At 36.5% G+C, this 13077-nt stretch overlaps 1 protein-coding gene across 1 annotated transcript in view; it reads right to left on the bottom strand.

Annotated features, from left to right (window-relative positions):
- The window catches only part of LOC141922797 (cadherin-19-like), a 125362-nt gene that overhangs the window by 24362 nt on the left and 87923 nt on the right, over positions 1–13077 (bottom strand). Inside the window, exons 5-9 of the mRNA XM_074822732.1 lie at positions 11684–11803; positions 10887–11051; positions 9963–10147; positions 8483–8736; positions 5345–5481 (exon numbers count right to left, since the gene is read on the bottom strand). Coding sequence (XP_074678833.1) covers positions 5345–5481; positions 8483–8736; positions 9963–10147; positions 10887–11051; positions 11684–11803 — 861 coding nt within the window. The remainder of the gene's footprint in view (positions 1–5344; positions 5482–8482; positions 8737–9962; positions 10148–10886; positions 11052–11683; positions 11804–13077) is intronic.

Genomic DNA, 13077 nt, shown 5'->3' on the forward strand with positions numbered 1-13077 from the left:
TCTGGCAAAACTGGCTGTTCATGGTTTGGATTGGTGTACTCTTCACTGAGTAAAACTTAGGCTGGATGAGCAGGCCCAAAGTGTTGCAGTGAATGGAGTTAAATCCAGTTGGTGGCTGGTCACAATTGGTGTTCCCCAGGGCTCAGTATTTGAACCAGTTCTGTTCAATATCTTTATCAACAATCTGGACAAGGGCATCAAGTGCACCTTCAGTAAGTTTGCAGCTGACATCAAGTTGAGTGGGAGTGTTGATCTGCTTGATGATAGAAAGGCTCTACAGAGGGATCTGGACAGGCTGGATTGATGGGCTAAGGCCAATTCTATGAGGTTCAACAAGGCTAAGTGCCAGGTCCTGCACTTGGGTCACAACAACCCCAGGCAATGCTACAGGCTTAGGGAAGACTATCTGGAAAGCTGCCCAATGGAAAAGGACCTGGGGGGGGTGTTTGACAGCTGGCTGAATATGAGCCAGCAGTGTGTCCAGGTGGCCAAGAAAGCAAATAGAATCCTGGCTTGTATCAGAAATACTGTGGCCAGCAGGACTAAGGAAGTGCTTGTCACCCTGTACTTGGCACTAGTGAGGCTGTACCTCAAATACTGTGTTCAATTTTGGGTCCCTCACTACAAAAAAGACATTGAGGTGCTAGAGCATGTCCAGAGAAAAGCAACAAAGCTGGTGAACTGTCTAGAGCACAAGTCTTATGAGGAGCAGCTGAGAGAACTGGGATTGTTTAGCCTGAAGAAAAGGAGGCTGAGGGGATACCTTATCACTCTCTACAACTACCTGAAATGAGGTTGTAGTGAGGTGTCAGTCTCTTTTCCCAAGTAACAAGTGATAGCACAAGAGGAAACATCCTCAAGTAGTTCCAGGGGAGGTTTAGATTGGATATTAGGAAAAATTTCTTCACCAAAGAGTTGTCAAGCATTGGAACAGGCTGCCCAGGGAAGTGGTGAAGTCACCATTCCTGAAGGTAGAACTTAGAAACATGGTTTAGTGGCGGACTTAGCAGTGTTAGGTTTACAGTTGGACTCAATGATCTTAAAGGTCTTTTCTAACCTAAATGATTCTATGATTCTGTGATTCTATACTGAATACCTCTCAGAAGTCCTTTGCCTATCAGCACATGAAACCCTCACTTACATGGCATAGCTCTGAGAAATGTCTGCCTTCCTCACAATGTAATTTATTCCTCTAGTAGGCAAGAAGGTTCACTGCAACAATAACATTCACATTAACTTGATGGGTTGGGTATGGACCATGGTGAGGACATTCTTCCAGTGAATAAAATAATCTTAAGACATTACAGGAATACTAAATATCTATCAATCAACCTAAATATCTATCAATCTGCTCTGTCTAAACCAAATTATGTCACTCACAAGAATATTCGTTATATGTGTTAAAAAATGCCTTATGATGGGTGCTAGTGTCACTGCTCTGACTGTTCAGAAGTCCTTAAGGCATTTTCTTAAATTAGTCAAATGGACCTTTAAGAGAAAAACAAAATATACTCCTTTCTGCCTCACTTCAAACTGTATGGGTTTGGTTGGTTCTTACATTGCTTTTTTAATGTATAATTCACTAGTTGCTTGGAGCAAACATTTGTTTTCTTGGATCTTATGGAATCTGTGCTGATAGCTTTGAGACTTTTGCCAAAGGAAATGGCAGTAAAAACAACTACCACAGAGATAAAGGGCTAGATACTCAGCAGTTTCACATTGCTATTCCTTCTGTGAAATCATTAGAGTTGTGTTAATTTACCAAAGCTTATGATCTGTCAGAGTCATCTTAAAAGTATTTCTTTGTGGGATGACATATCTCTTGTTGAATCTCAACATCCATATAATAGGCAATGAAACAGTGCTGAGCTTATTTTTTAAATATACATAAAAAGTAGAACAAATTCCTTTTAGAAATAACACAAAGAATGTAGGACTTAACCTCTTTTACTTAAGTCAGAATCTGATATGTAGGGCAGAGATTTGGCTGAATTGGTTTTGAAAGGAAAACTTTGTAACACTTATTGAGAGGCTGGGAACACCTTTGGTGGCCTCAGTTGAATACAAAGTTACATGGGAAGGACCCAGCTACCTTGGCCTATTTCTAACTTGCTTGTTCATAAGATTCATGGATACTATATTGGCTTTCAAACCTACCTTTTGCTTGCACAAACATTAAGATAGCACCTTTCAGCCTAGAGCTGTCATTCACATCTGTTTTCTTTTACCAAATTATCTTTCTTTTTGATTTATTTTTGGTAATAGTCTTGTTTCTACTTCCTTACTGTATTTGGGTTGTTGTGTTGTGATTGTTTTGTTTGTTTCTTTTTCCGTCAGCATATATTTAAATGGCAAGAAAAAACATTTCTCACATTGATGTTGGAAGATAACTGTACAGAAGTTTTTAATTTTCCTGAAATCACAGGTGTTTAGTTTTGGGAGGGAGCAACACTTTACAAAGACACTCTTGGAATCAGCGTCTGGTAAATATTTAGTGAAGATTTTGGGCAAAGCAGAATGTAATTGGGGAAGATGGTAGGCAACACTTATTTTGCCTTTTATCCCTTACATGGGAAAATATTTTTCAGAATTTGAATACAGCTGTTGTACTCATAGCCTACATTAGGTTAAAGATCTTTCAATGAGCAGAAAACTTCTTTGTTATAATCTTCATGAGAGAGATCAGAACTTGAAAAACAAGGTCTGAGAGAAGAGGATAACAAATGCAATAGGATGGATCAGTGTGAAGAATTAAGCTGTTAAGATGTTTTAATTACTAGGGACCAAAATTAGTAACTTGCTTATTTTGGAGCTGTGTGAAAAGAAAAGCAGTGTCCATCTCTAGAGACAAAGTAGAACTCAGTACTTGCAGGGGATTAAAGAAAGCTTAACATTGTCATCAGCCAGTAAAAGGAAACTTGTAGTACTACTAATAATAACAGCAACAATAACAATAGCTGTTATAATGATAATTTAGGCTAAATCAAATTTCTTTACTTCCTAAAGGAAATGAACACTTTTTTTTTTTTTTTTAAAGGACTAATTTAAAAAGTTAGAAGTCTGTCAACAGAAACATGTATGACCAAAGTGAGGTGACAATTAAATATTGAATTGATGATATGGTGCATGACTGAAACCTTCAAAGACCTGTAAGTTCTGTAGTCATGTCACAGGTCTGGAACCCACTATGAAAGGACATCTGCAAGACCCAATTGGAAAATGACTGCTGTTTCTTGTGGATAAGTCTGCTTATGACTGGTAGTGCACTTTTCCAATGGGCGTATAGAGAAATGAGTATCAAAGTAAGCTCAAGCCAGCTGTTATCATTGGGAATTTTTGTTGGTCATCTGTAGTTCAATAGAGAGAAAGCTGAAGCAGATATTCCTCTTCTAAATTAATTACTTGTCAGTCAGTCTTCATCTGACACACTTAATCAGTGTTGAGTAAAGCTGATGACTTAGGATTTCTTGCTCTCATGCATAGTTAGAATGCTCTTGTTTATGCTTCATCCTTGTACTAGGTGGAAGCTGATTACAACCGAGTAAAAACTGATCAATGGAAACTTGATTTTTCTTGAGCTAGAACCATATTAAGCATAAAGTAGAATAAGACTCAACAGATTGAAGGTTCCAACTGCTTGCATTTAAGGTCCAATGAATTAGATCTACTTCTGGATACCTTTAAAACATGCTATATCAATCATATGAGGATAGGACGATCCACATCACAGGTCTGCAATAACACAGGTAAGCTTCTCTTACTAATCTCTTATCCCTGTCATTGTAAAGGAGGGAAGAGGCTTGTGTTCTTTATGAATGCTAGTACCTCATTAGGCCTGTAGGGAGCTTGCTGTTGTAATGCAGTTTCAGTATCTGTCTCAGCTGCAATGAGTATCTTGTCTGGATGGCATTCTGATTTGGCTTCAGTGGAGCCACAATGTCATCCACCAAAAGTCTCATACACGCAGTGTATGTTATGACTATATTTCATGGAATAAAATGTTACTAGTTCATAATATAAATCATTTCAGGTATGCCCAGACCAACGTGACCTAACTTCAATGCTTTTGAAAACAGTGTTATAGACAGTGACCTTATCATCATTAAAGAAATAAAGAATAAGAATATGAAGATAATGAGGGCTCGGTTTCTCTACAATAACTTTCATTACTGTGAGAGACTCGCTTTCTTTTGCTGCAGGAGACACTTTTCATTTGTACATTTGGCTCTTTCCTATTTTATTGTTTAACTAAACAGAAAATTCCAGACCAAAGTCATCCTGCTGTGTTTCCATAGTGCTATTCAAGACATGACAAAAATATGCCAGAGAGCAATTTTACCAACGCCTGCCAGCTGCCCAACAACATGAGAAGTAAAATACATTCACTCTTAATAACTCACAGAGAAGTCTAAAAAGAAGAAAATACTATCAATTTCCAAACACAAAATAAAGACTTCAGTGAAAATGGCTACTAACTGTCCTATATTAAACTTATAGTAGTAATATTCTATATATATGTAGAAATGCTCCTTTTTGGGATCAGTGTAACTTATGAATACGTGTTTAAAGAAATCAGCAATAAATAGCATTTAACTGAGATTCAGGTTCAAAAAACATGCTAAAAGTATTTGGGAAAACCTGTCTGATTTATTGATTGGCCTCTAGTTTCATATGTTTTTTCTCCTTCTGATGATGGATGTGATTAGTTTGTAAATAATATCCCAATAAACTTGTTAAACTGCCTTATAAATCAGTAGCTGTTAATTTTCTAGAGTGTTGTCGCAGAGTTAGGGAAAGCAGTTCACCAAAAGCACAAACAGGCAATTTGCATTTGACTTTCAAACCAAACTGACAGGTGAAATCTATCTAAAGGATGCTTCACAGATTTAATTGTCACTGAAGAGAACTCTAGCTGATTTAGGCCTTACATTCACAATTAATGAGCCACAGGTTTCTGACTGGTGTTAAATTAGACCCTGGCTAATTTCACACTAGTCAAAAATCTGGTGTGAAATTAACCAGGGTCTAATTTAACATAAGATCTTGCACTGCAGGAGCAATTCATATGCTACAGTGTAACTTGAAAGTGTTTCAGTCTCTATCTTATTACAATTTCCTTTCTTTTTTTATAAGGTCATCTTTTATGAAAGAGCATAGGACCTTGGAGCTCAAATACGTTCCACTTCTATTTAACTAATCATTTTAATAATGCTCCTTAATGTAGCAAGCAACAGTAATATAATGAGAAAGAAGCATGTTTTCCCCACTTAAAAGAAGGCATATTCAGAAGATAATTACAGTTCACAGTACATAAAACACAGCATTCCTTAAATTTCTTACTCACTTGTTTCTGTGGCTGTAACAGTTATGTTGTGCCAAGAAGCTATCTCTCGGTCCAGAGGTTTAGTTGTAATGATTGTTCCATTGTGTTCATTGATGCTGAACAATCTCTTTAAATGTATGCCATGGACAATAGAGTACCTGCACCAAAAAAAGTAAAGAGATTCCTTAATAGTGAAGTGTTCCATCAGAGGCAAGGACATAGAAAGCTATTGTCAGTTGAGAAAACAGAGTTGCGCATATATACATATAAATGTGTGCTGCAACAACTCAGAAATCATGAAAAATGTACACTTATAAACATTTAAAATTCACTGCTGCCAAGATCAAAGCTCTTCTTTTTATAAAACTAAATATGTCTCAGATCTATATTAATGTGAACTGAATCTGAAATGCATTATTCATTCTTCTAAGTCAGGCTCACAGCAGGTGAATGACTTCGTTGAAAAGAAACAGCAAAAGTGCCACTTGTGAAATGAATAACACTAACAGCTAAGTGGAGGTATAATGACAAATCTATTTTATCATTGCTGACATGCTCTGATGCCAAGGGAATGGGCATTATAAAGGAAGACAGACAACTATCTGTAATGAGGTGACACCTAGGCAGGGTACAAAATCCTAATGCAGAGGATGATTACAAATGAGTCCAGTGTTCCTGAGTCTTCACTGAAAAGGCTCTGGATGCTATGTCCGTATGTGGACATGCACATGTGCACATACATACATACCATTCAAATTGTTAAAGTCTAACCACTGGTCACAGGCCAGAGACAGACTGAAAAAGACACCAAGGATATTGGTTCAAATAGAAAGGGTATTTACCGATATCTTTCATAACATAAAAAAGAAAGACTCTATGTCATAGTTCCTAGTGGAGTCTAGTTCATGGAAATTAAACCTGTTTGAAGAGTTGAAAGGTTCTTACCACTCGAGTTTGGAATTCCCACATGCAACTATTCCCTCTTTTTTTGTACCTTTAATTGTGCTTGACAAAGTCTTTCTATCTCTTGTTGGCACTTAGGACTCCAGCTCAGATTATTTGCCAGCAGTTGGATGACTCTCTAACTTGTTATTTATATTTACATTTTGTCTGTTTTGAAAATCAGTCAGAGGATAAATCAAGGAACCAACACAACACAGTCAGTGAAAGTTCTTATCATTTGAGCCAAAGATCTGACATTTATAAACCTCTAGTTTAGGGATTTACAATTCAATTTCTTAATTATTTTTTTTATGTGAGTATTCTTCATCCTCTGAATCCGAAGCTGACATTGGTGTTGTGTGTTGTTTGGGGTGTTTTTTGGTAATCTGATTCTTGATAGATAATTTTCAGAAAATCTATGTTGGATATTTTTAGTCATTTTTTTATTATTTATGTAGTGAGGTTTTGTTGCATGTATTTTTTTACTTTGTTTTTTTTAAAACTGGGTCCACAGGGCAGCACAGCTGGTTTTCTATATTACAAGCAACTGCTGTCATTTATCATAACAATGTTTTTAAAATTAGATTCATATGCATGGCACTTAGCCCAGTAAACAGAAGTGACATAACCTATTTTAAAAAAATTGAGTGATGCAATATATGCATCACTGTTTTGGGACTATACAGACATATTCACTTTGTAGCAAGGTCCATCAAAATATTTCAAACTAAGAAGTCATAGATAGGCAATGTGCTAAATGTTTTGCCAGAGATGTTGCAGTCATCTAAACAAACCACAAAGTGTATACACGTACATTTTTTAGGGGAAAAAAATGTACATGTATATTTTTATTTATTCTTATTTAATTTAACCTATGACTAGCTTACTAAATAGTAAATGAATGTAAAATCATAACAAATGACCTTGCATTGACTAAACCTCTGACGCCATGACTATAGGTAGCAATATATATACATATGTATATATTTCTGCTATTAGGAATTTATACACCATAAATTATTTTGTGTCTCATCCACAGTGAGTTTGTCTAGTTTGTCTGAATTGCGCAGTACATAGTGACATCAAGTAAATCAAGAAGCTATTTTAATTATAAAATCCCATGTTAAAGATTTATTACCTGTTTTCTCCCTTAAGAGACAGCAAAATTATTTTACAAAATTAAAAGCCTGGGGGACTCTATATAATATCTCTGTGGGGCAATTGTGGTAAATTTTTGTCATGGTGAGCTGAGAGGAGCCATGCATGAGTCAGTGGGGCTGGTCTGTGTCTCCCTCCCAGTGATGAGTCCATTTCTCCATATCTCCAGAAGTTATTAGGAACTGGGGGAACTGGAATACCTTCAGGCACTTACAGGTTTGGCTGTGATGCCCTAGCTCTGCTGCTATGCACAGTCTCTTCTGGGTCACTGTTTAAAATATTATCTCATCTCAAAGGTGCACAAACAAAGCTCATTTATTTAGATTTTGGGTTAGAGGTCAGAATTTAACCTCCTGTGCTGGTTTTGGCTGGGATAGAGTTAATTTCCTTCACAGTAGCTAATATGAGGCTATGTTTTGGATTTGTGATGAAAACAGTATTGATAACACAGGAATGTTTTAGTTATTGCTGAGCAGTGCTCACACAGAGTCAAGCCCTTTTCTGCTTCTCATACCACCCTGCCAGCAAGGAGGCTGGAGGTGCATAAGAAGTTGAGAGGGGACACAGGTGGGACAGTTGACCCTAACTGACCAAAGAGACCTCCCATACCACATGACATCATGCTAGGAAATAAAACTGGGAAGGTCTGCCATTGTTCGAGAACTGGCTGAGTATTGGTCATCTCGTGGTGAACAATTGTTTTGGGTTCTTTTGCATCACTTGTTTTTCTTGGGGTTGTTGTGGGTTCTTTTCCCTTTGTGGTTTTCCCTTTGTTTCTTCCTTTTTTGATTATTAAGCTGGTTTTATCTCAAACCATTAGTTTTCTCACTTCTACCCTTCTGATTCTTTCCTGCATCCCAACGGGTGGGGGAGTGAGTGAGCAGCTGTGTGGCCCTTAGCTGCCTACCAGGGTTAAACAACAACACCTAGAATAACCTAGGCTATCACAACAAAAGCATGATTAACTGTAATCACGAGACAAGGTAAGGAACAGAAATAGGCTTTGAAAATCCCAACTACATTTATATTTGAGGCCTGTTCACATTTTAAGTTAGGTACCTGACTGGGCAGTCATCATCGTCTGGATCTCTAGCAGTTACAACACCCACCAGTGAGCCACTCACAGCCCCTTCAGCAATCTCCATCACATAGTTGTCCAAGGTGAAAACTGGAGGTTCATCAGCATCTTCCACGTTGATTTTGACAATGGTTTTGTCTTCAAATGGTCCATCTTTCAGAAAACGGTCATCAATATACCTGTTTACAACTTTTGCTTCAATACTGTATCTCCTCTTGCTCTCATAATCTACTCTCTGTTAAGAAAGAGAATGAGATGTGGAATATTTCTTTACATTTGAATTAAATACAGTTCAATAAGTGGACTGAGATTAAAGACAAAATAGTGCTATTCTTCTTTTGGGAATGTTTCAAATATAGTTACTTCTAAGATTTCTTTTTTATGTTAAAAACACTAAAATTAAACTGTGCTATGCTAATTGTTTGCTTTCACATGTAGGCTAGCCCTAATGTTACAGTTAAACATCACTGTAAAAGAAGTCTTCCCATAGAATGTCAGCCCTAAGAAAAACAATTTATTCTATTAGTACTTTTATTTCCAACATAGATGTAGCCTTAGTGAACACTATTCTTTACTCTTAAATAAACAGAGTGAATCAGTTTATCTGTAGCAGTTGAGTATGTTAAAATTTAGTCTGTAAAGGAAATAAATTCCAGAAGGCAAAAATGAGTGTTTAATAAACACATAGTTATATTACTATTTTAGATGGTCATTATCTTCTGTAATTAAAAAAAAAGAAATGCTAAATAAATACCTTCCTGAATTGTAATAAATCCAAGAAAAAAGAAAAAAAACCCAAAACAACCCACAACAAAAAACAAGCCACCAAATTTATCGCATTCAGTTCTGCAGGGTCCTGGATTTCACTAGACTGTCAAACTCTATCATCATTTCAGATGATGACCCAGATAACCCAGAAATCTTCCTATGCAATTCCAAAATGAATTACACAGTATCAAAGCCTCTTATATATCTTAATTCAAAAACTGGTGTCTTTTTTAGTGTGTTTAGTGTCTTTTCAAAGCTATGTCACAACAAAAACTCCACTGTCAATATATCTAATACTGTAACACATTCTGGCTTCAGTTAAATTTAACAGGAGGTGTTGGAAGTGAGGAAATATTGTGTACAATTTATTGATAAAGATTTTACAGATGATGCACAGAAGAGATAGAACATTTTCTCACAATGGGATACACTGTGTTGCACAGCTAGGAGTAACATTAAGATACTTTGACTGCCACTATTGTATTCAGCAGTAATAGGAATGAGTTAAAAAAAGTAAACAGAAAGAAAAGCATGTTTCTTTTTATCCCCCAATATCCCAATGAAATCACAAAGCCTGAAGAAAGAAAAAATAGTAGAATCCAAAGCAATAGGCCTTTTTTAAACATCTACCTTGCTTGAGGAGGTTCTTTCTAGTTTTTAGAGATTTTTTAAAGAAAGTTTCTGAGATCTCACCTTTTTTAATAAGATAATTCCTTCTTGAGTCTCATTGTTAGTAATGATGTCAAAAGTATCTGAGCTATCTCCTTCAATGAAATAATTCATGGCTGCATTCTCCCCTATGTCGCTGTCTTCTGCAAAGACTTTGCCTACAGTAGTTCCCACAGGAGCCTCTTCAGAGACGTTCATATAGTAGAGTCCTAAAGAAACAAATACTGGCACAGTTTAGTGAACTGCCATGGTTAATAGCTGCTGTAGCTATGATGGCCCGAGGCTCTCAGAAAGTTGGGGAAAGTCCCAAACTTTTATTAGAGCAATGGATCTAATCCGACTATGGATAGATCTTGGGGACAGGGAGTGGCAACCTTCCCACTAGTGAGTCCTCGTCTCTCAGCTGCACTTTAACGTAAAGAGGTAAGGAGAGCCAACAGGGTGAAAGAACAGTGGAGGGCAGCACTTTCCAACTGCATTTCACTAGTTCTTCCTGACCGCCCAGCTAGCAGCTCCCAAATCTGCTAGAAACTCTCTGGACAGAGAGGGTCACATCATTTGCCTCAACATTTACGGTATCTGTCAGCAAAGAATGAAGAGAGGATAAAAAGAAAGAAGGTGAGTGAAAATGCTACTAAATATCCCATTGCTCAGATTTTAGGCTTAGATAGAGCAAACTATATGGAAAGCAGTTTAGTAAGTAATTTGTCTCCAAAGCCTAGTGATAAAAACATCAGGCTTGAGGTGTTTTGTAATGATACAATCTCTTTTCCTCCTCATTTTTGAGCTTTTGTGGGGGATTTTTATTTCATTTTATTTTTATTTAAATTGGTATGCTGCAGTCAAAGCACAGACCTGTTCTGAAAAGACCTACCAGTGAACTTAACAGAAAAACAGCAGATCTAAATTTCCTCAAGACTTCAACTACTGTAAGTAGCCTATACTCACGCTGTTGAAATTTAGGTGGATTGTCATTGATGTCAGAGAGGTTGATGGTAACAGTGGCTGTTGCTGAAAATGCTCCTGCTTGCCCAACCATATCTTTGGCTTGGATGATGACCAAATACTGATCTTTTGTTTCTCTATCCATTTGGGAAGCCATTCTGATGACCCCTAAAAATGAAAAGTATAAGATAATAACATAATAGTCCCATTTTTTCCCAACATCTGACCTATGGATATAAAATGGACGCAGTTAACACTGAACACAGTTATGAATTTACATTCTAGACAGTGCATAGCACAACTGTCCTAATACTGGGAATCAATACTCATGGCAACATCTAGGCTGTATGACAGATCCATTCTGCATAGTTAGAGTTCTGGGGAGCAAAATGCACTATATATCTCCTCTACCATATATAACCATCTTTCTTCCACAGAAATCAGGATTTTGGAGGGATGTCACATATCTGTGGTTTCTTCAACATAGTTAGGAATGTCACCTAATGAGTTGCAGAGCTGTTAACCCAGCGGTGTTCTTAAGTCCATTTGTTGGATGGGGTAGTCAGAATCCAACTCCTTTAGAAGATAATTTGTTAAATAAATTGTTGATTCTCTAGAGAGAAATAATTTCAACTTCTTATGGGAAATAAAGAATTGGGGGTTTTTTAGATCTAGAAAGATGTACAACTATAGGGTGGTATCAGTTGATCTTTGTATTGAAATGAAGAAAGACATTTTTGCTTGCATCTATTTTATGTTAGTCTATGAATGTTTTAAAGTTACAAGATCATTTGTAGTACCTGTCTTTGGCTCCACAGAGAAATAAGGCTGTCCCTGAATGAGACTGTAAAGCAGACGGGCACTATTCCCATAAGAAGGATCATCACCATCTGTAGCTGTTACCTGTGTAACTGAAGTACCTCAAGGAAAAAATAAAATAGATTATGTTTATTTTCTTCTTGTATATAAACATAAACTGTTTAAAAACCTTTTAACATACCAGTTATATTAGCAAACAGTCCTGAAAATTTACAGGAGCAAATAGCACCTTCTAAAATTCATCACTAAAAAGGGAAAATATTTCCTCGGCAACTATTCTTGTTGCATTCAAATTTTCAACAAAAATAAAAATAGATAGCGTGTGACTTTTCAGCACTATATTTATGTTTCTTAAAATACTACATATCTTATACCTTTTTCTGTAATTTCTGATATGTGAATGGAGTATAGCAAATTGTTTCTCCTCCCTTTGTATATTCTTCAAAGTATTTTATAGAACTTTCCCATGGGAATAAGAAAACACAGCTACTTTATCACCAGTAAGCCCACTGGTGATAAAGAAATTAATTGTTAGCAAGCAAAGCAGCCAAGAAGTATAAAAAGGCTCTGATAACATTTTTCATCCTTGAGTCTTTAATGAGCCTGTCCCAGTGCAAGAGTGACGGCAGAATCCCCAGTGACACAGCAGAATCAATCTGCACAACTTAATTTTATCTCTGTCTGGAAGCTGGTAATATCCTAAACAAAAGATTGACAACAATCTCATGGAACCATCAGTGACGATTGTCCTTTAAAAGAAAATATTCATGGTAGCATCATTTTGTAAGATAATAATTATTTTTGTCTTTTTTTCCTCACCTAGGTTCTGCATAAGAATACAAATATCACTTCTTGTGAGGAACAGCAGGAAATCAAGCTACTTTCTAAAACTTTCTGGCATACGTTCACATGGTTGCACCTGCTTACCAATATAGTTGTACAGTTATGCTGGAGGAGAAAAGAAGAAGAAACGATGGAGTGCAAACAGTTAGACCAGAAACACCTTTTTGTGACAAATTCAAATTTGATAGTTATCCCCAGTAAAACAAATATATTCATTTCTAAGTTTTCAAGCAGTTCAGTAGTTCTATTTTTAAACAGAAATGAGGAAAGCTTTCTCATATAAGTACATGCTGAATGACATTTTCATTATTTAAAAAAATAGTTCTTGCATTTTCTCTCAATTTATTCAGCAGCACTTCAAGTGATTCCATAATGCATGTTATCTTCTCTCAGAGTGGAGGTACACTAAAATGTTATTAATTGCCACCAACTTTTGGAGTTATATGTCCTTCAAAATGCACCTACAATACCAAACTTCTGAAATTTAGGTGTGTATTAAGTGTGTGTATAGATGTATACATATATATGCCAT

This window comes from Strix aluco, chromosome 1, assembly GCF_031877795.1.
Source record: "Strix aluco isolate bStrAlu1 chromosome 1, bStrAlu1.hap1, whole genome shotgun sequence".
NCBI lineage: Eukaryota > Metazoa > Chordata > Aves > Strigiformes > Strigidae > Strix > Strix aluco.